We start from the raw sequence: 27,959 nt of genomic DNA on the forward strand, positions 1-27,959 counted from the left end.
CTGAAGTCGGCGGCCGAGGGGGCTCCTCCGGGCTCGTGGTCTGCAGCATCCCCGGCGCCCCCCCGTCCCCCGCCCCGGGGCTCCTCCTGCCGCCTCCGCCGCGCCGCCATCCCGCCGCCGGGGCTCGCAGCCGCCCGCCGCTCCCCGCTTTCGCCCGGCGCCGCCACCGCTGCTGCTGCCGCCTCCTCCTCCGCCGCCGCCGCCGTTAGCAGCAGCGCGCCGGGTCCCGCCCCCTCGGAAGCCTGCATGGCGCCCCGCGGACACCGTAGCCGCCTCGGCCCGCGCCGAGCACCACGGGAAACCGAGTCCCCGCTCAAGCGCCGCAAACAGCGAGGCCCGAGCCGCCCGAGGGCGCCCTTTTGGGCCGCCGAGCGCGCCGCTGCGCCTGCCGGGAGATGTAGTCAGGCCGTTCGCCCTCCAGTTCAGCGCAGAGGCTGTTGGGAGTTGTAGTGCCCGGGGCCAAGAACGCCCTTGAAAGGAAAGCAAAGGTCCCCTGTGCAAGCACCAGGCGTTTCCGACTCTGGGGCGACGTTGCTTTCACAACGTTTCCACGGCAGACTTTTTACGGGGCGGTTTGCCATTGCCTTCCCCAGTCATCTATGCTTTCCCCCCAGCAAGCTGGAAGGCTGAGTCAACCTTGGGCCGGCCACCTGAACCAGCTTCCGCCGGAATCGAACTCAGGTCGTGAGCAGAGAGCTCAGACCACAGTACTGCAGTCCTGCTGCTTTCCCACTCTGCGCCGTGGGGCCACTGCCCTTGAGAACGAACACCTTAACGACTAAGAGGATTCGGGGCCGCAGCTTTGCAATAGGCAGTGGTGGCTCCAAAAAGCTCCCGCCCTGCCGCAGCTTTTCTCGGTCTTTAAATCGCTCACCCGTGAAGCTTTCTTATACTGCATCAGGCCTTCTGGTCCCTCCAGCAAGGTCAGTCTTGTCTACTCAGACTGGCAGCAGCTCTTTCTGCAGCGTCTCCGGCAGAGAGGGCCGTGCACAGCCCCCTCCTCCTGCACATCTCCTCCCGTTTTAACTGCATGGGGTGACAATTGAACCTGGGACTTTCTGCAGGCCGAGCCACGACCCCTTTTCCACCGCTACAGACAGACACGCAGGGTACTTACCCATCTTGACAATGAGAAATGTCTTGTTCAGAGCCGGCCCGGACAGGTGCACAGGTGAAGACCCAAACCCCAAGAACTTAATCTGTGTCATGCCGGCTGTTAGGACGGTCGCAGTGTGCCAGCTTTCCAGCTCAGCAGAACTCTGCTGCAGGCCGTATATTACAAAACAAAAGGAATCTGGGAAGGGCAATGTAAAATCCTCCCTCGCATGTTAAGGCTGCAATCCTAATGGCGCTTCCCTGGGAGTAAGGTGCATTGAATGACACGAGGCTTGCTTATGAGAAGGCCAATTTAGGATTCCAGTGTGCAAAACATTCGTGCTTTCCCGCTCTGTATGAATGAGACGCACTTGCCCCGACAGATGTGCCTTTTGTTCTACACCAGGGATGGCCAAACTTCCTTAACGCAAAATACACGCCAGATGTTTGAGAGCTGCAGCAAAGACACAGATGCCAGATGTTTGAGAGCCGGAAGGAAGGAAGGCAAATAGATGAGATAGATAATTTAGATAGATAATTTAGATAATGAGGGAGAGGTGGAAAGAAAGCAACTTTAACTTCAACTGCCACCAGCTGGCTTGGCTTGGAGAAGTGATTTAAAGAGAGAGATGCGTTCTCCAAGCTGGCCGCTGGGGGCTTTGAGAGCCACGCAACACGTGTGGAAGAGTCACATGTGGCTCCCGAGCCACAGTTTGGCCACCGCTGTTCTACACATTCCAAGCTGCAATTCCCAGCCGGCAATTTGAAGGTTTTCAATAGGCCAGAGAGGGCTTTCACATCAAGAGTGCTTCGTGTGTGTGTGAGTGTGATGGTGACGTGCATTACAACCATGCATTAGGCAAATCGATCTCGCTCTCCTCGCGGCAGGCCCATTGGGTCGATCGCCTTTTCGACGACCCACTGAAAAGCGGTGGCTGAGCAAGGGGGGAGAAGCCGAGCGTGTTTGCCGGGCCCCGACGGAGCAGCTGCTGCCCGGGGAAAGCTGCGCGCCTGCCGCCCCCTAGTGCCACAGCTGCACATTGCAAGAGAAGCTGTTTTGGCATGACGTCGGTTAGAAACCTAATTTTGCCTAATCCCGCCCCTCCCCAGGGCTGTACCCCCTTTAAGATAGATTCAACTGGGTACAGCCCTGTTGGTCGGAAGCAATAGAACCAAACCTGAGTCCAGGGGCTCCTTTAAGACCAACAAGGTCTAATTCTAATAATCTCTCTCTCTTGGCTTGGCTTCGCGAACGAAGATTTAAGAAGGGTGCAGTAGTCCACGTCTGCTGCAGGCTCGCTGGTGGCTGACAAGACCAATGCGGGACAGGCAGATCCGGCCACAGTGGCTGCAGGGAAAAGTCTGCTTTGGGGTTGGTGCTGTAGCAGTGCGATTCTTCCTCAATCTCCTTTTGTCCTCAAGACCAGCTATGCGTGCGTTCTCAAAGGAAGAGACAGCCTGGTGGATGGTGTGCCTCCATGCTTTGCGATCTGAGGCTAGGTCAGACCACTGGTGATGGTTGATGTGACAGGTGCCAAGGGATTTCTTCAAGGAGTCCTTGTACCTCTTCTTTGGTGCCCCTCTATTTCGATGGCCGGTGGAAAGTTCGCCATACAGAGCAATCTTGGGAAGGCGGTGGTTTTCCATCCTAGAAATATGCCCTGCCCAGCGCAGCTGTGTCTTCGACAGCAGTGCCTCGATGCTTGTAACCTCCGCCCTCTTGAGGACTTCAGTGTTGGTCACAAAGTCACTCCAGTGGATGTTGAGGATGGTGCGAAGGCAGCGCTGATGAAAACGCTCAAGGAGTCGCAGGTGATGACGGTATAAAACCCACGATTCGGAGCCGTAGATAATAATAATAATATTTAATAATAATAATATTTAATTTGTATCCCGCCCTCCCCGGACCCTGCCAAAGCAGGCTCAAGGTGCCTCACAGAGCATAAAATAAAATACAGACATTACAATAATAAAAGCACACTGGTTACACAACATGTTACATATCACAACTCACTTATATATACTATTACATTAAAAACATCTAATTAAAACCATCAAATTCAGTTCCAGCGATTTAGTTTGGTGCTACAGTCTCAATGTTACCCATCTTACAATTTTTCCATGACAATGGTACAATACATTCCACATTAAGAAAAAGCCAGCTGAAAGAGGGTAGTCTTGCAGGGCAAATCTCTGCAGGGCCCGCATCTCTTCTGGTAATTGGTTCCACCAGTGGGGAGCTTTGATCCAAAAGGCCCTTTCTCTTGTAGCTTTCAGTTTGGCCTCCTTTGGCCTAGGGATCGTCAATAGGTTTTGCAAACCAGATCTCAGTACCCTCTGGGGAACATATGGGGAGAGACGGTCCCTAAGGTAGGCAGGTCCTCGGCCATATAGGGCTTTAAAGGTAATAACCAGCACCTTGTAACAAATCCGGTACACAACTGGCAGCCAGTGCAGTTCCCGCAGCCTCGGCTGTATGTGCTCCCACATAGGGAGCCCCAGTAACAGCCTGGCTGCCGCGTTCTGCACTAGCTGCAGTTTCCGGGTTTGGCACAGGGGCAGCCCCATGTAGAGGGAATTACAGTAGTCTAACCTCAAGGTGACTGTTGCAGGGATCACTGTTGCCAGGTCGTCGCGCTCCAGGAAGGGGGCCAACTGCCTCGCCCGCCTAAGATGAAAAAAGGCGGATTTAGCAGTGGCTGCTATCTGGGCCTCCATTGACAAGGAAGGCTCCAGTAGCACCCCCAAGCTCTTGACTTTGTGCACCGTATCCAATGGCGCACCATCAAAAGCTGGTAGGGGGATTTCCCTTCCCAGGCAGCCACGGCTCAGGCAAAGGACCTCTGTTGTCACTGGGTTCAACTTCAACCTACTCAGCCTGAGCCATCCTGCCACGGCTTGCAACGCCAGGTCCAGCTTTTCTGGGACGCAGCCAGGCCGGCCATCAGTAGATAGAGTTGGGTGTCATCAGCATATTGGAGACAGCCCAGCCCATACCTCCGGGCAATCTGGGCAAGGGGGCACATGTAGATGTTAAACAACATCAGGGAGAGGACAGCTCCCTGTGGCACCCCACAATTAAGTGGGTGCCTCTGGGACAGTTCTCCCCCAATTGCCACCCTTTGTCCCCGACCATCAAGGAAAGAGGAAAGCCATTGCAAGGCCAGCCCGTGAATCCCCGCGTCGGCGAAGCAACGGATCAGTAACTGATGGTCGACTGTATTGAACACAACCGATAGGTCTAACAACATCAGCACTTCCGAGCCGCCCCGATCCATATACTGCTGGAGATCATCCACCAGGGCGACCAGCACTGTCTCCGTCCCATGACCTGGGCGAAACCCGGACTGGTGAGGATCTAGGACGGAAGCGTCATCCAGAAAACTCTGCAACTGTAACGCTGCTGCCCTCTCAATAATTTTGCCCAAAAAGGGCAATTTTGAGACCAGCCGGTAATGTGACAATTCGGCCGGATCTGATGTAGCCTTTTTCAGGAGAGGATGGACCACAGCCTCTTTAAGCGGTGTTGGAAAGTCCCTCCGAGAGGGATCTATTTACAATGTCCCATATAGGACGCCTAAGCGCCCTCTGGCAAGCTTTAATCAATCAATCAATTCAATCAATTTTTATTTGTATCCCGCCCTCCCCGCCGAGGCAGGCTCAGGGCGGCCAACAACACAAGTCAATAATTTACATTGTACAATATTTAAGAGTAGAATACAATTCAACAATTTATTAAAACTCTATTAAAATTCTAAAAGCAATAAAATTAACTAATATGTTGGTGCTATTATACAGATGGTAAGCTTGCTCAGCAGTCTTTCTCTTGGTCGGTGAAGGCCGTTCGGAAAAGGATGGTCTTGCAGGCCCTGCGGAACTGTTCAAAGTCCCACAGGGCCCGCATATCCTCCGGAAGCTGGTTCCATAGGCGTGGAGCCACAGCAGAGAAGGCCCGAGTGCAGTTACTCTGTAGCTGGGGGGCAGGGGTTAAGCATGTAAAGTGGTCCCAAAAAAGTTAGGATTCAATGACAAAACAGTGAAATAAACAAACTGAAAGAACATTTGGTCTGGATAGCATTGGCGCGGGAAACCAATAAAGCAGTAACATGTCAGAATGGGAGAATGATGGCGAGAGTGTCATAAGGCAATAAAAGGAGTCTGTTAATTGCTCCGTTGCTTACACGTCTGGATTAAACTGAGAACATGCCTTTTTTCATAGATCCAGGTGGGCAGCCTTGTTGATCTGAAGCAGTAGAACAAAGCAGGAGTCAAGTATCACCATGAAGACCAACAAAGTTTTATTCAGAATGTAAGCTTTCGGATGCATCCAGACTTCTTCAGACCAGGGAATGGGACAAAGTGAGCAGAACTACATATAGCTGGTGGGTATGTAAATTCTGCTCACTGTACCCCATTCCCTCGTCTGAAGAAGCCTGCATGCACACGAAAGCCGACATTCCGAATCAAACTTTGTTGGTCTTCAAGGTGCTACATGTCTTTTTTTTTTCAGTTCATTTGAACAACTGAGGAAATCCTTTGTTCTCCTCCCAGAATTATGGAGAGACCAGCTGGGCAGGTGGCTTCAGAGGCCTTTCTCTGGTTGCAAAAGAAGTTTCACAAGCAGCGGAAGAAACCTAGCAAGCTCCACAGAACTGAGCTTCTGAGAATTGCTTGAGAGGGAGAGAGGGAGAGGAGACGGCAGTGAGCGGTGCTTCTCTGGGAGGCTCACAAGCAGGTCTCCAGGAAATCCAGACTCCCGCAGAGCCCCTTGCCAAATGCTCCAGCACAACTCCAGCTGAGCGAGGCTCTTTCCCACGAGAGTCAATGGCAGGAAGGAGCATGAGACCTTGCAAGGGACCTCTCTGGCTTCTACTGCTGGTTCTGGTCTGCCAGTCCTCCCATGGGTTAGAACCCGCCTACCCATGACAACCTGTGTCTTCGATAGGGAGCCCACACTGCCAATCAAGGTCCCCCAGGGTGGTGCAATGGACAGAGTAGCGGACCGAGGAGGACCCCAGGTGACCTGGGTTTGAACCCCTTGGGCCCAGCCACAAACCCTCACCCTGGCCTCCCTCACGGGGTTGTCGTGAAGAGATGGGAAAGGGGGGAGCCTCGTTCTGAAAGCTGCTTTGCATTCCGGCTGGGGAGAAAAAGGAGAGGCTCAATTAATCCATGCAAATGCTGCTGACAATGCTGTGGAGTGTTGAATCTCTAGAAGAGGGTGGGGTGTTCTGGCCTCCTGAATGGGTCAACGTTCCCTGGGGCTTGTAAGACTTTATACACACACACATATTGGCCATTGCGTGACACAGAGTGTTGGACTGGATGGGTCATTGGTCTGATCCAACATGGCTTCTCTTATGTTCTTATATCTGGGGTAATGATGCTCTGTATTCTTGGTGTTTTGGGGGGGGGGCAACCGTGGGAGGGCTTCTAGTAGTTCTGGCCCCACTGATGGACCTCCTGATGGCACTTGGGTTTTTTGGCCACTGTGTGACACAGAGTGTTGGACTGGAGGGGCCATTGGCCTGATCCAGCAGGGCTTCTCTTATGTTCTTATGTGACACACAGTGTTGGACTGGAGGGGCCACTGGCCTGATCCAACAGGGCTTCTCTTATGTGACACAGAGTGTTGGACTGGAGGGGCCACTGGCCTGATCCAACAAGGCTTCTCTTATGTTCTTATGTGACGCAGAGTGTTGGACTGGAGGGGCCACTGGCTTGATCCAACAGGGCTTCTCTTATATTCTTATGTGACACAGAGTGTTGGACTGGATGGGCCACTGGCCTGATCCAACAGGGCTTCTCTTATGTGACACTGAGTGTTGGACTGGAGGGGCCACTGGCCTGATCCAACAGGGCTTCTCTTATGTTCTTATGTGACACAGAGTGTTGGACTGGATGGGCCGCTGGCCTGATCCAACATGGCTTCTCTTATGTTCTTATGTAACACAGAGTGTTGGACTGGAGGGGCCATTGGCCTGATCCAACAGGGCTTCTCTTATGTTCTTATGTGACACAGAGTGTTGGACTGGAGGGGCCACTGGCCTGATCCAACATGGCTTCTCTTATGTGACACAGAGTGTTGGACAGGAGGGGCCACTGGCCTGATCCAACAGTGCTTCTCTTTATGTTCTTATGTGACACAGAGTGTTGGACTGGAGGGGCCACTGGCCTGATCCAACAGGGCTTCTCTTATGTTCTTATGTGACACAGAGTGTTGGACTGGAGGGGCTGCTGGCTTGATCCAACATGACTTCTCTTATGTTCTTATGTGACACAGAGTGTTGGACTGGAGGGGCTGCTGGCTTGATCCAACAGGGCTTCTCTTATGTTCTTATGTGACACAGAGTGTTGGACTGGAGGGGCTGCTGGCTTGATCCAACAGGGCTTCTCTTATGTTCTTATGTGACACAGAGTGTTGGACTGGAGGGGCTGCTGGCTTGATCCAACAGGGCTTCTCTTATGTTCTTATGTGACACAGAGTGTTGGACTAGAGGGGCCACTGGCCTGATCCAACAGGGCTTCTCTTATGTTCTTATGTGACACAGAGTGTTGGACTGGATGGGCCACTGGCCTGATCCAACAGGGCTTCTCTTATGTGACACAGAGTGTTGGACTGGAGGGGCCACTGGCCTGATCCAACAGGGCTTCTCTTATGTTCTTATGTGACAAAGAGTGTTGGACTGGATGGGCCGCTGGCCTGATCCAACATGGCTTCTCTTATGTTCTTATGTAACACAGAGTGTTGGACTGGAGGGGCCGTTGGCCTGATCCAACAGGGCTTCTCTTATGTTCTTATGTGACACAGAGTGTTGGACTGGAGGGGCCACTGGCCTGATCCAACAGGGCTTCTCTTATGTTCTTATGTGACACAGAGTGTTGGACTAGAGGGGCCACTGGCCTGATCCAACAGGGCTTCTCTTATGTTCTTATGTGACACAGAGTGTTGGACTGGAGGGGCCACTGGCCTGATCCAACAGGGCTTCTCTTATGTTCTTATGTGACACAGAGTGTTGGACTGGAGGGGCCACTGGCCTGATCCAACAGGGCTTCTCTTGTGTTCTTATGTGACACAGAGTGTTGGACTGGAGGGGCCACTGGCCTGATCCAACAGGGCTTCTCTTATGTTCTTATGATCCCTAGCCAGCCCAAGCAGGCCTCTCTCACCCGGGGCTCTCCTTTCTTGCATCAGGTTGCTTTTGGCTGGTGAAGGGGCGGTCGCATATACTAATGAGTTCTGCTAATGAGCTCCATCTCCTATTTTTCTACAAAACGACCCCTGGTGAGATCGATTATCGATACACGTGCATTGATCAGCTTCAATGGGCGAGATGCCTTCCGCCGGTTCCCTGTCCGATGCGTGGCAACAGCGGGCGAGGCCCGACGACCCCCTTCCCAGGAGGCTTCAGCCAGCGGCCGCCCAACCTGGCCTGAACTCGCAGCAGCCCCGGCGGCGATGAGATTTCTCCATTGGACGGCACATCCGCCGAGAACTACAATTCCCGAGGAGCCTTGCGCCGCAAAAGCCTCGTCCCATTTCCTGATTTAGACTGACGGGGCGAAGACCAATGGGACGCTGGAAAAGAGTCCGCTTGTCCAATGGGGAACGGCCGGAGGCGGGGCTCTCTCCCCGGGGTCCCACGCTGCCGCTGCCCTGCTGTCCAGGAGGGAGATGAGCCGGAGCCGGAGCCCGGGCGGTCGGGCCCGGGGAGGTGAGCAGCGGCCGCGGGGTGGGGGACGACATGCTGCTGCAGCTCCCTGGCCCCCAGCAAGCAGCCCGGGCACTTGCATAGCTTGTCCTTCCAGTGCCTGCCTTGCCCCGGCTGCCAGCCTGGCACTGGCAGGCAGCTGTTTTTCCGCGGGGAGGGGTGCAGAGGCCGGACCGGTTGCTGCTGCTTGCTCCGGGCTGTGCAGCGGCGGGGGGTGCACATATATGGACATCTGAAGCTGCCTTCTACTGAATCAGACCCCCCTCAGTCCATCAAAGTCAGCATTGTCTACTCAGACTGGCAGCAGGTCTCCAAGCTCTAAAGCTGAGGTTTTTCACACCTATTTGCCTGGACCCTTTTTTGGAGATGCCAGGGATTGAACCTGGGACCTTCTGCTTACCAAGCAGATGCTCGACCACTGAGCCACTGTCCCCCCCTAAAGTCAGTCTTGTCTACTCAGACTGGCAGCAACTCTCCAAGCTCTAAAGCTGAGGTTTTTCACGCCTACTTGCCTGGACCCTTTTGAGTTGGAGATGCCGGGGTTTGAACCTGGGACCTTCTGCTTACCAAGCAGATGTTCTACCACTCAGCCACCGTCCCTCCCCTAAAGAGAAACAAACTGAACATATGAAGCTGCCCTATACTGAATCAGACCACCTCGGTCCCTCAAAGTCGTCTACTCAGACTGTCAGCGGCTCTCCAGGGTCTCCAGCTGAGGTTTTTCATGCCTACTTGCCTGGACCCTTTTGAGTTGGAGATGCCGGGGATTGAACCTGGGAGCTTCTGCTTAACAAGTAAATGCTCTGCCACTGAGCCACTGTCCCTTCCTTAAAGCCAGGTTCAAATCAATATATATATGAACATATGAAGCTTCATTCTACTGAATAAGACCTTCGGTCCATCAAAGTCAGTATTGTCTACTCAGACTGGCAGCGGCTCTCCGGGGTCTCCAGCTGAGGTTTTCCACATCTACTTGTTTGGACCCTTTTTAGTTGGAGATGCCGGGGATTGAACCTGGGACCTTCTGCTTATCAAGCAGATGCTCTACCCCTGAGCCACTGTCATTCCCACGGGGGGAAGCGTAGATGACTGGGGAAGGCAATGGCAGACCACCCCATTAAAAAGTCTGCTGTGAAAATGTTGTGAAAGCAACGTCACCCCAGAGTCGGAAACGACTGCTGTTTGCACAGGGGACTTTTTCACCTTTACCTTTTTTTTTTTACCTGGAGGCTTTGGAGTGGCTGGGAATGTTCTGCTGAGTCCAGCTGGAATTGCCAACTGATATAAAAACAAGAATCCTGATGCTGCAAGCCCAAGCAGATCCAAGGGGAGATCCCGCTGGGACCCCCGGAAAGTGGGCTGGTCTTTGAGGGGATGCTGGGATGGACCTGGGTTTTGAACATATGAAGCTGCCTTATACTGAATCAGACCCTCTTTGGTCCATCCAAGTCAGTCTTGTCTCCTCAGACTGGCAGCGGCTCTCCAGGGTCTCAAGCTGAGGTTTTTCACGCCTATTTGCCTGGACCCTTTTTAGTTGGAGATGCCGGGGATTGAACCTGGGACCTCCTGCTTACCAAGCAGATGCTCTTCCACTGAGCCACCATCCCTCCCCTAACTGGCAGCGGCTCTCCTGGGTCTCAAGCTGAGGTTTTTCAAGGAGTTGCCTGGACCCTTTTTAGTTGGAGTTGCCGGGGATTGAACCTGGGACCTTCTGCTTACTAGCAGATGCTCTACCACTGAGCCACAGTCCCATTCATGGCTCTCCAGTCTCCAGCTGAGGTTCTTCATGCCTACTTGCCTGGACCCTTTTGAGTTGGAGATGCCAGGGATTGAACCTGGGACCTTCTGCTTCCCAAGCAGATGCTCTACCACTGAGCCACTGTTCCGTCCCTCCCTTGTTCTGCTCCTATTCCTCTCCAACACAGCTCCCCCCTCCCCAAAACAACCCTCCCCTTATAGTGTGGGGGAAACCCACAGGGGAGTTCTGCTGCGTGGGAAGGCCGCCAAACCAGAAAGGCAGGAGAGTTTCCATTGCAGGCACGTGGAATAAGACGCCACTCACCAGCCAGCTGGGGATCAGCCTCCAGACGAGGGTCTCTGCTTGCCCTTTGGGTGGGGGGAGGAGGCCGGTGCTGCTGACCAGCTGTGAGGTCAGTCTTCGCAGCAGCCAGCCCCTTCATCCTGCCCCCCCTTCCCTTTGGGCAGAGTTCCAGGGCTCACAGAAGAAGGAGAAGCGGCTGCTGATCCACCAGGCCCTCACCAGAGACCCGGTTGACGTGGAGAGGCTCCGGGCGGCAGCGCTCAGCCCTGGGGGGCTGCTAACGGATGAGATCCGCAGGAAAGTCTGGCCCAAACTGCTGGGCGTGAACGTGTACAGCCTCCCACCCAAGCCAGGTATGGCTCTCCCAGGAACACATGGTCCGTATGCCCCCCCCCCCGTGGTTCTCCCCCTCGCTTTAAGGTTGCTAATCCCAAGGTGGGGGCAGGGGATCCCACGGTTTGGAGGCCCTCCCCCCACTTCAGGGTCATCAGAAAGGGGGCAGGGAGAGAAGGAAATGTCTGCTGGGCACTCCATGATTCCCTACGGAGACCACTTCCCACAGGGTATAATGGAGAATTGATCCGGGGGTATCTGGGGCTCTGGGGGGGCTGTTTTTTAGGTAGAGGCACCAAATTTGCAGCACAGCATCCAGTGCCCCTCTTCAAAATATCCTTCAAGTTTAAAACAGATTGGACCAGGGGGTCCAATTCTATGAGCCCCAAAAGAAGGTGCCCCTATCCTTCATTATTTCCAGTAGAGGGAAGGCATTTAAAAGGTGTGTGGTCCTTTTAAATGTGATGGCCGGAACTCCCTTTGGAGTTCAATTCTGCTTGTCACAACCTTGCTCCTGGCTCCACCCCCAATGTCTCCTGGCTCCACCCCCAGTGTCTCCTGACTCCATCCCCAAAGTCCCCAGATATTTTTTGAACTGGACTTGGCAACTCTACCTCACCTCCTTTTCTTTCTGCCAGGGTGGGAAGTGCGCCAGAACCACAAGGATTACAACCAGGTCCTCCTGGATGTGCGTCGTTCCTCGCGCCGTTTCCCCCCAGGTGAGCTGAGCCGGTGACATGAGAGCGTGTGCAGAGTGCGTTTTTGTGGCTGTTGATCAGTCTCCAGGTGGGAGTGGGGAGGCAGCTTTCCCAAGAAGCTGGGACCTCACTCCAAAATCACAGCCTGGTGCGCTGGCCGGCCAGTGCTCTGAATCGCCCTGTGGGCACTGGGTGCTACAAAGCCCAGTGTTCGTTGGGCCCCAGAGTGACACATGCATGGGAGCAGAGCTGAAGGTTTCCTCTCCTGGGTTCCTGGTGCCCCAAATGCCCTGCCCCCCAACTTGTGCCCCATTTCGATGGCAGGCCAGCCAGGTGGAGGGTGCTGAAGTATTCAGGTAACTCCTCCTTTTTCTTTCTTTGCCACCTGGCCTGTTGGATCTGCCTCTCTGTGCTGCCTCAGGGGAGCTGCCTGCCCCACTGCAAGGTACCCAGCCTCGGCCGTGTGGCCATCCTCTTCCCTTAGCCCCAGCTCCCCACCCCACTGCAAGGCCCTCCCTCGCCTTCCGCACTGAGCCTGTTGCTGTTGGGACATGGAGGCAGCTGGAGGCGCTTGCCAGACCACAAGTTGTGCTTTGGGGCTTGCATCACTGGACCTTGCCAAAGTGTAAAATTTCTTCGCTATTGGTGGGCTGTGTCTGGCTTGCAAATCCCAGGTAGTTTAGGCCAGCAGCAGGGCTGTGGAGAGTTAGCATCCTGGGAGAAAAATTTAAAAAGCAAAATAATAATAAGAAGACTGCAGATTTATACCCGTGGCGCAGAGTGGTAAAGCCGCAGTACTTCAGTACTGTGATCTGAACTCTCTGCTGAGTTCTATCCCAGCGAAAGCTGGTTCAGGTAGCTGGCCCAAGGTTGACTCAACCTTCAATCCTTCCGGGGTCGGTAAAATGAGTCCCCAGTTTGCTGGGAGGGAAGTGTAAAAGACTGGGGAAGGCAAAGGTAAACCACCCCGTCAAAAGTCTGCCGTGAAAACGTTGTGAAAGCAACGTCACCCCAGAGTCGGAAACGACTGGTGCTTGCACAGGGGACCTTTCCTTTCCTCTCTGATTTTTAGCATGTGGGCACAGCTTACAAAATACTTGATTCCAAATGTGAAAACTATCCTGCATCTCTGCGCAAAGGGACCAACCAGCGCTACAAACTCCCTGATCAGACCCCCCCAATATCTCTCTGCTCACGACCTGAGTTCTATCCCACCAAAAGCTGCTTCAGGTAGCCGGCCCAAGGTTGACTCAGCCTTCCATCCTTCTGAGGTCGGTCAAATGAGTCCCCAGTTTGCTGGGGGGGAAGTGTAAAAGACTGGGGAAGGCAGTGGCAAACCACCCCGTAAAAAGTCTGCCGTGAAAACGTTGTGAAAGCAGCAGCATCCCAGAGTCAGAAACGACTGGTGCTTGCACAGGGGACCTTTCCTTCTCTCTGAATCAGAGTCTCAGAGCGGCCTACAATCTCCTTTATCTTCTTCCCCCACAACAGACACCCTTTGAGGTAGGTGGGGCTGGAAGAGCTGTCACAGCAGCTGCTCTTTCAAGGACAGCTCTGCCAGAGCTATGGCTGACCCAAGGCCATGCTAGCAGCTGCAAGTGGAGGAGTGGGGAATCAAACCCGGTTCTCCCAGATAAGAGAGCTCTGGCTGACCCAAGGCCATTCCAGCAGGTGCAAGTGGAGGAGTGGGGAATCAAACCCGGTTCTCCCAGATAAGAGAGCTCTGGATGACCCAAGGCCATTCCAGCAGGTGCAAGTGGAGGAGTGGGGAATCCAACCCGGTTCTCCCAGATAAGAGACCTCTGGATGACCCAAGGCCATTCCAGCAGGTGCAAGTGGAAGAGTGGGGAATCAAACCCGGTTCTCCCAGATAAGAGAGCTCTGGCTGACCCAAGGCCATTCCAGCAGGTGCAAGTGGAGGAGTGGGGAATCCAACCCGGTTCTCCCAGATAAGAGAGCTCTGGCTGACCCAAGGCCATTCCAGCAGCTGCAGGTGGAGGAGTGGGGAATCAAACCTGGTTCTCCCAGGTAAGAGTCTGCACACTTCACCACCACACCAAACTGTAGTGAACTAGCGTTTCCTCAAGCTGAAGTCCAATCCAGCAAATCAGCCCCTATGCTTCTCTTTCTACGAATGGAGTTCCTCCGGGTGGAATTTGTTGTGGGGCTGAAAGAGCTGGGGGGGCAGAGGGTAGAGAGGCTGGGTGTGGGGTGTGACTGGGGCCGCCTGCCTCTCTCCCCCTGCAGGCATGCGCCCAGAGCAGCGGCAGGTCCTGCAGGAGCAGCTGATGGATGTCATACTGCATGTCTTGAGGGCCCACCCGGAGCTGCACTATTACCAGGGGTACCACGACATTGCCGTGACGCTGCTGTTGGTCTCCGGGGAGCGCATGGGCATTGCCTTGCTGGAGAGGCTCTCCATGCTCCACCTCAGGTGCGAGGCCTCCCTTTCTCCTTTCCTAAAGAGAAGCTCCACAGAAACATATGGAGCTGCATAAGCATCTGCAGCAGAGGTCCATCCGTGGCTCTTAGCCTTGGCGTATTGTTGGAACTCTCTGTCTGTGGCAAGTGATGCTCTGTATTCTTGTGCTTGGGGTGGGGGGCACAGTTGGAGGGCTTCTAGTGTCCTGGCCCCACTGGTGGGCCTCCTGATGGCACCTGCATTTTTTGGCCACTGTGTGACTCAGAGTGTTGGACTGGAGGGGCCATTGGCCTGATCCAACATGGCTTCTCTTATGTTCTTATGTGACACAGAGTGTTGGACTGGAGGGGCCATTGGCCTGATCCAACAGCGCTTCTCTTACGTTCTTATGCACAAATATTTTCCTGCCTCACGGGGGATGCAGAAACTCCAGCATGATCCTGGGACTAGCTCTTGCCACTGACAGGCATAAGGGTAGGAAGATGGTAGATTTATCTTCCACGTGCAAAAATGGCTTGCAGTTCAGCTATTTTGTTTGTTACAGGATCTGCCGGTTTCTTGCAAATACAGCCACTAACACAATTAATGGTGTGCATATTTGGCTAACGTTATTCTTTAATCATCCATAACCTAGTCTTCATGGTTATTTTTTTTTTAAAGCCACTTAATCATTTAATATGGTCCCCTGGAAGGAAAATGGTAATTAGATTGTCTGCTTAATGACCTGGTACAGTAGAGCAGCAGCAGGCCAAATAAAATTGGCTTGTAAAAAATGTAGTTAAAATAGCTGTAGGATTCTTATAGTGTAAAATCATAGTCTAGATAGCCAGAGGGGCATATTCCTTGTTTGAAAAGAAACCACCTCCGCCTACTATTAAGAATGACCCTGGCAGGTGCTTTGCTTGTAAATGGTGTCTTGATAACTAACTCCACAACCAACCACTGCGGTACATATGGACATCAGAAGAGCCCTGCTGGATCAGACAGTGAGGGTCCATCTAGTCCAGCTACCTCCTGTCTCACACAGTGGCCAGCCAGTTCATCTGGAGGGCCAACAACAGGGCAGAGAGGCCGAGGCCTTCCCCTGAGAAGAACTTCAGAAGAGCCCTATTGGGTCAGATCAGGGAGGGTCCATCTAGTCCAGCCTCCTGTCTCACCCAGTGGCCAACCAGTTCCTCTGGAGGGCCCACAACAGGGCACAGAGGCCAAGGCCTTCCCCTGATGTTGCCTTGTGGTTCTGAGATTCAGAGAATGAGTGCCTTTGAAAGTGGAGGTCCCCCACATTCACCATGTCTGGTAGCCCCTGATGGACCTAACTTCCATGAATCTATAAGAACATCAGAAGAGTCCTGCTGGATCAGAGCAGTGAGGGTCCATCTAGTCCATCCTCCTGTCTCACACAGGGGCCGGCCAGTTCCTCTGGAGGGCCAGCAACAGGGCAGAGAGGCCGAGGCCTTCATAAGAACATCAGAAGAGCCCTGATGGATCAGAGCAGTGAGGGTCCATCTAGTCCATCCTCCTGTCTCACACAGTGGCCAAACAGTTCCTCTGGAGGGCCAGCAAAAGGGCAGAGAGGCCAAGGCCTTCATAAGAACATCAGAAGAGCCCTGATGGATCAGAGCAGTGAGGGTCCATCTAGTCCATCCTCCTGTCTCACACAGTGGCCAACCAGTGCCTCTGGAGGGCCAGCAACAGGGCAGAGAGGCCAAGGTCTTCATAAGAACTTCAGAAGAGCCCTGATGGATCAGAGCAGTGAGGGTCCATCTAGTCCACCATCCTGTCTCACCCAGTAGCCAACCAGTTCCTCTGGAGGGCCCACAACAGGGCACAGAGGCCAAGGCCTTCCCCTGATGTTGCCTCGTGGTTCTGAGATTCAGAGAATGAGTGCCTTTGAATGTGGAGGTCCCCCACATTCACCATGTCTAGTAGCCCCTGATGGACCTAACTTCCATGAATCTATAAGAACATCAGAAGAATCTTGCAGGATCAGAGCAGTGAGGGTCTATCTAGTCCAGCCTCTTGTCTCACACAGTGGCCAACCAGTTCCTCTGGAGGGCCAGCAACAGGGCAGAGAGGCCGAGGCCTTCATAAGAACTTCAGAAGAGCTCTGATGGATCAGAGCAGTGAAGGTCCATCTAGTCCGTCCTCATGTCTCACACAGTGGCCAACCAGTTCCTCTGGAGGGCCAGCAACAGGGCAGAGAGGCCGAGGCCTTCCCCTGAGAAGAACTTCAGAAGAGCCCTATTGGGTCAGATCAGGGAGGGTCCATCTAGTCCAGCCTCCTGTCTCACCCAGTGGCCAACCAGTTCCTCTGGAGGGCCCACAACAGGGCACAGAGGCCAAGGCCTTCCCCTGATGTTGCCTTGTGGTTCTGAGATTCAGAGAATGAGTGCCTTTGAAAGTGGAGGTCCCCCACATTCACCATGTCTGGTAGCCCCTGATGGACCTAACTTCCATGAATCTATAAGAACATCAGAAGAGTCCTGCTGGATCGGAGCAGTGAGGGTCCATCTAGTCCATCCTCCTGTCTCACACAGGGGCCGGCCAGTTCCTCTGGAGGGCCAGCAACAGGGCAGAGAGGCCGAGGCCTTCATAAGAACATCAGAAGAGCCCTGATGGATCAGAGCAGTGAGGTTCCATCTAGTCCATCCTCCTGTCTCACACAGTGGCCAAACAGTTCCTCTGGAGGGCCAGCAAAAGGGCAGAGAGGCCAAGGCCTTCATAAGAACATCAGAAGAGCCCTGATGGATCAGAGCAGTGAGGGTCCATCTAGTCCATATTCCTGTCTCACACAGTGGCCAACCAGTGCCTCTGGAGGGCCAGCAACAGGGCAGAGAGGCCAAGGTCTTCATAAGAACTTCAGAAGAGCCCTGATGGATCAGAGCAGTGAGGGTCCATCTAGTCCACCATCCTGTCTCACCCAGTAGCCAACCAGTTCCTCTGGAGGGCCCACAACAGGGCACAGAGGCCAAGGCCTTCCCCTGATGTTGCCTCGTGGTTCTGAGATTCAGAGAATGAGTGCCTTTGAATGTGGAGGTCCCCCACATTCACCATGTCTAGTAGCCCCTGATGGACCTAACTTCCATGAATCTATAAGAACATCAGAAGAATCTTGCAGGATCAGAGCAGTGAGGGTCTATCTAGTCCAGCCTCTTGTCTCACACAGTGGCCAACCAGTTCCTCTGGAGGGCCAGCAACAGGGCAGAGAGGCCGAGGCCTTCATAAGAACTTCAGAAGAGCTCTGATGGATCAGAGCAGTGAAGGTCCATCTAGTCCGTCCTCATGTCTCACACAGTGGCCAACCAGTTCCTCTGGAGGGCCAGCAACAGGGCAGAGAGGCCGAGGCCTTCCCCTGAGAAGAACTTCAGAAGAGCCCTATTGGGTCAGATCAGGGAGGGTCCATCTAGTCCAGCCTCCTGTCTCACCCAGTGGCCAACCAGTTCCTCTGGAGGGCCCACAACAGGGCACAGAGGCCAAGGCCTTCCCCTGATGTTGCCTTGTGGTTCTGAGATTCAGAGAATGAGTGCCTTTGAAAGTGGAGGTCCCCCACATTCACCATGTCTGGTAGCCCCTGATGGACCTAACTTCCATGAATCTATAAGAACATCAGAAGAGTCCTGCTGGATCGGAGCAGTGAGGGTCCATCTAGTCCATCCTCCTGTCTCACACAGGGGCCGGCCAGTTCCTCTGGAGGGCCAGCAACAGGGCAGAGAGGCCGAGGCCTTCATAAGAACATCAGAAGAGCCCTGATGGATCAGAGCAGTGAGGGTCCATCTAGTCCATCCTCCTGTCTCACACAGTGGCCAAACAGTTCCTCTGGAGGGCCAGCAAAAGGGCAGAGAGGCCAAGGCCTTCATAAGAACATCAGAAGAGCCCTGATGGATCAGAGCAGTGAGGGTCCATCTAGTCCATCCTCCTGTCTCACACAGTGGCCAACCAGTTCCTCTGGAGGGCCAGCAACAGGGCAGAGAGGCCAAGGTCTTCATAAGAACTTCAGAAGAGCCCTGATGGATCAGAGCAGTGAGGGTCCATCTAGTCCACCATCCTGTCTCACCCAGTAGCCAACCAGTTCCTCTGGAGGGCCCACAACAGGGCACAGAGGCCAAGGCCTTCCCCTGATGTTGCCTCGTGGTTCTGAGATTCAGAGAATGAGTGCCTTTGAATGTGGAGGTCCCCCACATTCACCATGTCTAGTAGCCCCTGATGGACCTAACTTCCATGAATCTATAAGAACATCAGAAGAATCTTGCAGGATCAGAGCAGTGAGGGTCTATCTAGTCCAGCCTCTTGTCTCACACAGTGGCCAACCAGTTCCTCTGGAGGGCCAGCAACAGGGCAGAGAGGCCGAGGCCTTCATAAGAACTTCAGAAGAGCTCTGATGGATCAGAGCAGTGAAGGTCCATCTAGTCCGTCCTCCTGTCTCACACAGTGGCCAACCAGTTCCTCTGGAGGGCCAGCAACAGGGCAGAGAGGCCAAGGCCTTCCCCTGAGAAGAACGTCAGAAGAGCCCTGCTGGATCAGACCAGTGAGGGTCCATCTAGTCCAGCCTCCTGTCTCACACAAGGCCAACAACAGGGCAGAGAGGCTGAGGCCTTCCACTGAGAAGAACCCCAGAAGAGCCCTGCTGAATCAGACCAGTGAGGATCCATCCAGTTCAGCCTCTTGTCTCACACAGTGGCCAACCAGTTCCTCTGGAGGGCCAGCAACAGGGCAGAGAGGCCAAGGTCTTCATAAGAACTTCAGAAGAGCCCTGATGGATCAGAGCAGTGAGGGTCTATCTAGTCCAGCATCCCGTCTCACACAGTGGCCAGCCAGTTTCTCCAGATGGCCAATAACAGGTCATAAGGAAGCCAAGACCTTCCCCTGAGGTTGCCTCCCGGCTCTGGGATTCAGAGGATTAGCGCCTCTGGGTGTGGAGGTTCCCCTCTATCACCGTGGTTAGTAACCACAGATGGACTTGTTCTCTATGAATCTGTCTCATCCCCTTTTAAAGCTGTTTATTCCAGTGGCCCTCACTACATCCTCTGGCTGTGAATTCCACATTTTCATCCCTCTCTGTGTAAAGTCATATTTCCTTCTGTCCGTCCTGAACCTCCTGCCCATCGGCTTCATGGGATGCCCTCGAGTTCTAGTCTTTGGGGAGACCTGGCTGGTCACTCCCAAAAGATGGAGTTTGAGCTAAAAAGGGGTCTTGGATTTGACTCTGTGTGGTAGGTGTGATGTGTGAGATAGTGCCAGTGATGGCCAGGAGGGTTTGACATGGGGGGCCGGCGGCGGGGGGGTGGGGGGGAGATCTCCTGGGCCCCGACTGGGGAGAGGAGGCCAAACCTCCCAGCTGGGTCAAGAGCCTTGCCGCTGGGCCGTGAGCACTCGTTCCCTTTGCGTGGGGCAAAGTCTTGGGAGGAACCGGTGTCTGTGTGTGGGGTGATGCAGCGCGCCCTCCTGCCTTTCCTAGGGACTTCATGGACCCCACCATGGACAGCACCAAGCACATCCTCAACTACCTGATGCCCCTCCTGCAGCGGGAGAGCCCTCGGCTCCATGACTTCATGCTCAGGTACCCGTTTCTCATGGCATGTGTGCATGGATGTGTGCATGTGGTATGCATCAAGGGCCCCTAGGGCACTAGTGGTGGAGGAGGTGTAGTTTTCTCCTAGCCCTGGAGAATCCTTATAAGTAAATATATTCTCAGGCCTGTGCATTGTTGTGAGAGGGCACCCTCAAAATGGACAGTAGCCCCTTGTAAAGGGAGGCCAGCCTCCAGAGGGCACCTGGGGATCCCCTGGAATAACAACTCAGCTCCAGATTTTACATGGTTTCATAGAATCATAGAGTTGGAAGGGCCCGCCAGGGCCATATAGTCCAACCCCCTGCACAATGCAGGAAACTCACAAATAGGAAAGGTCTCCTGTGCGAGCACCCGTCGTTTCCGACTCTGGGGTGATGTTGCTTTCACAACGTTTTCACGGCAGACTTTTTACGGGGTGGTTTGCCATTGCCTTCCCCAGTCACCTACGCTTTCCCCCCAGCAAGCTGGGGGCTCATTTTATTGACCTCAGAAGGATGGAAGGCTGAGTCAACCTGGAGCCGGCTGCCTGAAAATCCAGCTTCCACCGGAAATTGAGCTCAGGTCGTGAGCAGAGCTTAGGACTGCAGTACTGCAGCTTTAACACTCTACCTCCCCCTAAATTCACAGGATCTTCATTGCTGTCAGATGGCCATCTAGCCTGTTTCAAAACAGAGGTTTGTGGAAGGGCAGAAGATTTGGAGTCCTCCTGGCCTCAGGAAGGCCGTTCCAGTGTCTGAACTTTGATGAGTCACATTGTCAGATGTTGTTGTTGTTCAGTCGCACTGTCGAGTCCAACGCTTTGCGACCCCCTGGACCAAGTCACGCCAGGCCCGCCTGTCTTCCACCATCCTCCGAAGTCTGCTCAAATTCGTGTTTGTTACATCAGCAACGCTGTCCAGCCATCTCCTCTTTTGCCACCCCCTTCTTCTTTTGTCTTCTGTCTTTCCCAGCATCCGGGTCTTCTCCAGGGAGTGCTCCCTTCTCATTGGGTGGCTGAAGAGATATACAGATGCATATCTCTGATATCATGCAAGCCAAAGAGACTAGTAATAAGGGATGTAGATTGGGGGGTTCAGGCTTGAGTGTGTGTTGAGGGCAGGGCCTGACGTGGCGGAGACGGGCTGCATCTCATGAGTGGCCCCACCCCTGGTTTTTTTTCCTTTTGCAGAGCGGAGGTGGGAACGATCTTTGCCCTGAGCTGGCTGATCACCTGGTATGGCCACGTCCTGTCCAACTTCCACCACATCCTGCGCCTCTACGATTTCTTCCTGGCCTCCCACCCACTCATGGCAGTCTATTTTGCCGCGGTGGTATGTCAAAGACTGGCAACGGGGGGCGCTGCGCTAGAGATGGAATGCACACGTGCTGTTGGGTGGGGTTGCGCTCCTTTAAGTGCAGGATGCCGTTCAAGAAGAAGAAGACTGCAGATTTATACCCCGCCCTTCTCGCTAAATCAGAGCAGTTTACAATCTCCTATATCTTCTCCCCCCACAACAGACACCCTGCGAGGTGAGTGGGGCTGAGAGGGCTCTCACAGCAGCTGCCCTTTCAAGGACAACTCCTACAAGAGCTCTGGCTGACCCAAGGCCATTCCAGCAGCTGCAAGTGGAGGAGGGGGGAATCAAACCCGGTTCTCCCAGATAAAGAGTCCACACACTTAACCACTGGACCAAACTGGCTTTCTTTTTTTTGAAGACGATATTGGCTTTATATCCCACCCTATGCTTTGAATCTCGGAGTCCCATAGCAATCATAATCTCCTTTACCTTCCTCCCCACAACAGACACCCTGTGAAGTGGGTGGGGCTGAGAGGGCTCTCCCAGCAGCTGCCCTTTCAAGGCCATAGCTGCCAGAGCTATGGCTGCCCCAAGGCCATTCCAGCAGGTGCAAGTGGAGGAGTGGGAAATCAAACCTGGTTCTCCCAGATAAGAGTCCGCACACTTAACCACTACACCAAACTGGCTCCCCCCACCCCCAGCAGACACTCTGTGAGGTGGGTGGGGCTGAGAGGGCTCCCCCAGCAGCTGCACTTCCAAGGCCAACTCTGCCAGAGCTTTGGCTGCCCCAAGGCCATTCCAGCAGGTGCAAGTGGAGGAGTGGGGAATCAAACTCGGTTCTCCCAGATAAGAGAGCTATGGCTGACCCAAGGCCATTCCATAAGGTGCAAGTGGAGGAGTGGGGAATCAAACCTGGTTCTCCCAGATAAGAGTCCGCTCACTTAACCACTACACCAAACTGGCTCCCCCCACCCCCAGCAGACACCCTGTGAGGTGGGTGGGGCTGAGAGGGCTCTTCCAGCAGCTGCCCTTTCAAGGACAGCTCTGTCAGAGCTTTGGCTAACCCGAGGCCATTCCAACAGGTGCAAGTGGAGGAGTGGGGAATCAAACCTGGTTCTCCCAGATAAGAGTCCACATACTTAACCACTGCACCAAACTGGCTGTTAGTTCAACAACCTGAGAGTTCCAGCTTTTAAAAGAAAAAGAGCGAGGTCTCCAGAATGTGTTCAGGGAGCACAGGAAGGGGGCAAGGTGAGAAAAAGAGGCTTCAATCATTCGTGTCTCTCCCCCCCCCCCCCTCAGATTGTCCTGTACCGGGAGGAGGAGGTGCTGGCGTGTGATTGTGACATGCCCAGTGTCCACCAGCTCCTGTCAGACATCCCTCCAGATCTGCCTTATGAGACCCTCGTTGCCCGAGCCCACCAGCTCTTCCTGCGCCTGCCCCACACCGAGCTGGCCAGACAGGCAGCCCTTCAGCATCACAAGAGGTGAGAGCGGCGGGGGGGGAGGGGGGCAGGGCCACAGCCAGGATTTTAAAAGTTGGGGGAATTTTTTAAAAGTCAGGGGGCCCCCTTTCCCATCCATTGTGGGCCTCGTTGCTTCTCAGAGGCTTTCTGGGGGAGGGGCAGAAGCTGGAGGCTCTGAAAATGGCCAAGTCGAGGCGGCCAACCTTAAAACTTTGGAGTTGCCCTGCAAGGTAGGACCGGAACCAACGGGTTGAAATTAAATCAAAAGAGTTTCCGGCTCAACTTTAGGAAGAACTTCCTGACCGTTGGAGCGGTTCCTCAGTGGAACAGGCTTCCTCCTCGGGAGGTGGTGGGCTCTCCTTCCTTGGAGGTTTTTCCACAGAGGCTAGATGGCCATCTGACAGCGATGAAGAACCTGTGAATTTAGGGGGAGGGATTTGTTAGTTTACAGCAGTTCCTCAGTGGAACAGCCTTCCTCCTTGGGAAGTGGTGGGCTCTCCTTCCTTGGAGGTTTTTCAGCAGAGGCTAGATGGCCATCTGACAGCAATGAAGATCCTGTGAATTTAGGGGGAGGTATTTGTGAGTTTCCTGCATTGTGCAGGGGGTTGGACTAGATGACCCTTGAGGTCTCTTCCAATTCTATGATTCTATGACTGTTAAGAGCGGTTCCTCAGTGGAACAGGCTTCCTCCTCGGGAGGTGGTGGGCTCTGCTTCCTTGGAGGTTTTTCAGCAGAGGCTAGATGGCCATCTGACAGCAATGAAGATCCTGTGAATTTAGGGGGAGGGATTTGTTAGTTTACAGCAGTTCCTCAGTGGAACAGCCTTCCTCCTTGGGAGGTGGTGGGCTCTCCTTCCTTGGAGGTTTTTCCACAGAGGCTAGATGGCCATCTGACAGCAATGAGGATCCTGTGAATTTAGGGGGAGGGGTTTGTGAATTTAAAGGGGTTCCTCAGTGGAACAGGCTTCCTCCTCAGGAGGTGGTGGGCTCTCCTTCCTTAGAGGTTTTTCCACAGAGGCTAGATGGCCATCTGACAGCAATGAAGATCCTGTGAATTTAGGGGGAGTGGTTTGTGAGTTTCCTGCACTGTGTAGGGGGTTGGACTAGATGACTCTGGAGGTCCCTTCCAACTCTTTAATTCTATGATTAGGAAGAACTTCCAGACCGTTTGAGTGATTCCTCAGTGGAACAGGCTTCCTCAGGAGGTGGTGGGCTCTCCTTCCTTGGAGGTTTTGAAATGGAGGCTGGATGGCCATCTGACAGCAATGAGGATCCTGTGAATTTAGGGGGAGGTGTTCGTGGGTTTCCTCCATTGTGCAGGGGGTTGGATAGATGACCCTGGAGGTCCCTTCCAACTCTAGGATTCTCAGTTTTTAAGCAGAGGCTAGATGGCCATCTGACAGCAATGAAGATCATGTGAATTTAGGGGGAGGTGTTTGTGAGTTTCCTGCCTTGTGCAGGGGGTTGGACTAGATAATCCTAGAGGTCCCTTCCCACTCTAGGATTCCTGACACTTAGAGCAGTTCCTCAGTGGAACAGGCTTCCTCCTTGGGAGGTGGTAGGCTCTCCTTCCTTGGAGGTTTTGAAACAGAGGCTAGATGGCCATCTCATAGCAATGAAGATGCTGTGAATTTAGGGGGAGGGGTTTGTGAGTTTCCTGCATTGTGCAGGGGGTTGGACTAGATGCCCCTGGAGGTCCCTTCCCACTCTAGGATTCTATGAGTCAAGAAGGGACTGCAGCTTGCATGCTAGCAGGGGGGTTTCCTTCCACCTCCCTCTCTCCCGCCCTGGCACTTTGCAGCCAGCAGCTCCATCTGTCCCCCCATTCCACACGGCTTCTTCCACTTCCCACTGCTCCGCCTCCCTCCTCTCCGCCTGCTGCTTTTGCTGCTGCAGTGCACTGTGCCCTGCTCAGCTCTCCTGGTTCCTCCTGCTGCTGCTTCAGCGGCTCAGGCATGGCGCAAAGAAAAAAGCAGGCTGCCCCCTGGGGCCCTTCCTGGGAGTCAGGGGGCAGTGGCCCCACAGGCCCCCCTGTGGCTACGGGCGGGGGGATTGATCCTGGAGGCTGCTGCTTGGTCCCCTTCTCTGGGGGCGAGACCCACTTCAAGTTCCGAGTGGCCCCTTCCTCCTCCTCCATGGCCACCTCGCTCCAGGTGGTCTTTTTGTGGGCTGAAGCAGCCCCAAGAAGAGCGGAGGGGGAGGAGGGGCAGGAGCCCTCCCAACTGCATGGGTGGCTTTTTCTGTCCCCTTGCTTTAGATAGCCAAAGCCTTTTTGAGCCATCTTTCTACCTGCAGAACTCAAGGTAGAAGTTAGGAGCAGTGTCTTCTCTAAGCTGAGCTGAGTTAGTGTGAGCCCACTCTCAGTTTTATGGTCTCCAGCTCACCAGTTTTTTTGTCTTCGCTTGGGTAAAATGGCCCTGGAGCAAATGAATTTCATAGAATCCTAGAGTTGGAAGGGACCTCCAGGGCCATCTAGTCCAACCCCCCTGCACAATGCAGGAAACTCACAAACACCTCCCCCTAAATTCACAGGATCTTAATTGCTGTCAGATGGCCATCTAGCCTCTGTTGAAAAACCTCCAAGGAAGCAGAGCCCACCACCTCCCAAGGAGGAAGCCTGTTCCACTGAGGAACCGCTCTTAACAGTCATAGAATCATAGAATTGGAAGAGAACTCCAGGGTCATCTAGCCCAACCCCCTGCACAGTGCAGGAAACTCACCAACCCCTCCCCCTAAATTCACAGAATCTGTATTGCTGTCAGATGGCCACCTAGCCTCTGTTTAGAAACCTCCAAGGAAGGAGAGCCCACCACCTCCCCTGGAGGAAGCCTGTTCCACTGAGGAACCTGTCAAAATCATATGGAAGGGGCCTCCAGGGCCATCTAGTCCAACCCCCTGCACAATGCAGGAAACTCACAAACACCTCCCCCCTAAATTCACAGGATCTGCATTGCTGTCAGATGACCATCTACCCTCTGTTTAAAAACCTCCAAGGAAGTCTGTTCCACTGAGAAACAGCTCTAAGGGTCAGGAAGTTCTTCCTAATGTTGAGCTGGAAACTCTTTTGAATTAATTTCAACCCACTGGTTCTGGTCCTACCTTCTGGGGCCACAGAAAACAATTCCACCCCATCCTCTCTAGGACAGCTCTTCAAGTCCTTGAAGATGGTGATCCTATCACCTCTCAGCCGCCTCCTCTCCAGGCTAAACGTCCCCAGCTCCTTCAACCTTTCCTCATAGGACTTGGTCTCCAGACCCCTCACCATCTTTGTCGCCCTCCTCTGGACCCATTCCAGCTTGTTTATTTATGCAGGAGCTCATTACTTTAATGGCAGTGGCTCACAAAGTTGAATATTTGCTCACAAGATGCCACAGCTTAGAGGGAGTATTGCTTAGATTGTCAATAAAGCAATTGCAAAAACACATAAAAGACCACCATTTAAAATCTCATTTAGGAGCAGGGCTTTGTTTCATAGCAGGAACTCCTTTGCCTATTAGGCCACACACCCCTAATGTAACCAGTCCTTCTGGAGCTTACAGTAGGGCCTTCACTAAGAGCCCTGCAAACCCTTGGAGGATTGGCTACAGCAAGGGGGTGTGGCTGTGACGGAACTGGCCCAATTCTGCCTTCAAACCTGGTCCCGTCAACTCCCTTTTGAGTTGCCAATTCCTGAAGGGAGCTTATCTTCTTCCCGCCCACTAAGGCACGCTGCCACCACCTGCTCAATTTAGGGGTTGCTGACTGAGAGGAACAGGGCTCCCAATCCTCCTTCCTGCCAGTTCTGAGGCCTGGCCTCAAGGTCCTCTGCCAACCCAGCACCTGGTTATGACAGAGACCAAAGTCCTTCTTTGGGAGACCCCTGGAGGATTGGCACCCTTGCCACCTGCATGCCTTCCCCCTTCCCAGGACTCCCCCCTTGCAGTAGCATGGTCTAAGGTGGTTGGGGAAACATTTATTTAAAATTTACAACTATATGCAGGCATTTTAAAATAGTGAGCAGAAGAAATAAATCAAAGTAGGGGAAAACGCTCCTTCTTTCCCTATCGTACAATACTTGCCCTGACCATACCATCCAGCACAGACAGACTCATCAACCCAAGTAACTGAACTCAGAGCCCAACTAGGGTTGCCAAGTCCTCTGCTGTGTGCCACGTGACGAAATGACGTCTCCCGGAAGTGACATCATCAAAATGGCGGAATCCCGTGCGGGGCTGCTCTAGGTGTTTCCGGGAAAACTCTGTGGTTTTTCCCCGGATGCTGTAGCCATTTGGGAGGTAAAACTCTATGACACCTATTGTACCATAGAGTTTTACCTCCCAAATGGCTAGAGCGTCCAGGAAAAACCATAGAGTGTCTCTGGAAACGCCTAGAGCGACCCCGTACGGGCGCCACCATTTTGATGAAGTCACTTCCGGGTGACGTCATTGCGCCAGCGACGCAGGTTGAGAACGAACCGGGTGGGAGATTCTCAGCCCGGATCGGGGGGTTGGCAGCCCTAATCCCAACTCAAACTGAAGGCTTTCCACCAAAAATCACTAATATAAAACCCAGGAACTGGTTTTCCCTCCTGCAGCCTTCTGGGAGACCAGCCTGAAAGACTTCCTGTCTCTCTAGGAGGCCTCCTCAGAATTGCTGCTTCCAGACCGGAGGGGAGGGGGGGAGGAGGAGGAAGAGACTAGGCCGAAGCCTGACTCCAGTTTGATGGCCTCTTCCTGCCAACTCCCAGATAGCTATAGACTAAAATGGCATTTCTCCACAGTGGCCTAATATGCAAAGGAGCTCCTGGTGGAATTCCACCCCTGGTTAGGAGAGGTGGTCTGTGTAGGGGAGTGCTGGGCTGAGAACAGCCCCCCAAGACCCCATCTCGAAAGGCGTTTTTGCCCTGGCTCTCTGAGATTTAGATGCCTCTTCCAGACCTTCACTCAAAGGGGCTTCCATCTTTCTCTCTTCCCCTCCAGCATCGCCATCGGCTCTTTCTTGGAGTTCCAGCAGGCCGCCTCCCGCCAGCGCCCAGATGCCATCCTTAGACAGCAGCAGGAGCATTTGGCACCCGGCGGGACAGAGATGGAGCTGCTCCTTCCCCCCACTGAGCACAGCCCCCTGGTGAAGGCGGCAGTCTGGGGCCTCACCGCCACCCTGGGGGCAGCCGCGTTGGCTGTCACGCAGACGGCCTTGGAGTGGGCCCCCGAGTTCCTCCTGCAGCTCTTCTAGCGGCAGCTGGCTGAAATGTCTGCAGGGAGCAACCAGCGCGGCTCTGTGCCAGGGAGACCGGAATGCTCTGAAGGACGCAGGGCAGCCGAAACCCAGGCGCACGGCCCAGCCTGGGCACTGCTTACTGAGGACGGCA

At 53.9% G+C, this 27,959-nt stretch overlaps 2 protein-coding genes across 2 annotated transcripts in view; one reads left to right on the forward strand and one right to left on the reverse strand.

Annotated features, from left to right (window-relative positions):
• DGAT1 (diacylglycerol O-acyltransferase 1) overlaps positions 1 to 248 on the reverse strand; it is a 52,132-nt gene extending 51,884 nt beyond the window's left edge. The window contains exon 1 of the mRNA XM_060243039.1: positions 1 to 248. Coding sequence (XP_060099022.1) covers positions 1 to 248 — 248 coding nt within the window.
• LOC132574806 (TBC1 domain family member 20-like) lies at positions 247 to 27,931 on the forward strand. Its single transcript, XM_060243040.1, has 8 exons — positions 247 to 397; positions 10,767 to 11,201; positions 11,820 to 11,900; positions 14,127 to 14,313; positions 19,757 to 19,858; positions 21,039 to 21,180; positions 22,450 to 22,634; positions 27,571 to 27,931. Exons 1-8 carry the CDS (start codon positions 247 to 249, stop codon positions 27,821 to 27,823), a joined length of 1,536 nt encoding a protein of 511 aa, XP_060099023.1. The 3' UTR covers positions 27,824 to 27,931.
• Positions 27,932 to 27,959: the final 28 nt, after the last annotated feature.

The sequence above is a fragment of the Heteronotia binoei genome, chromosome 7, assembly GCF_032191835.1.
Source record: "Heteronotia binoei isolate CCM8104 ecotype False Entrance Well chromosome 7, APGP_CSIRO_Hbin_v1, whole genome shotgun sequence".
Taxonomy (NCBI): domain Eukaryota; kingdom Metazoa; phylum Chordata; class Lepidosauria; order Squamata; family Gekkonidae; genus Heteronotia; species Heteronotia binoei.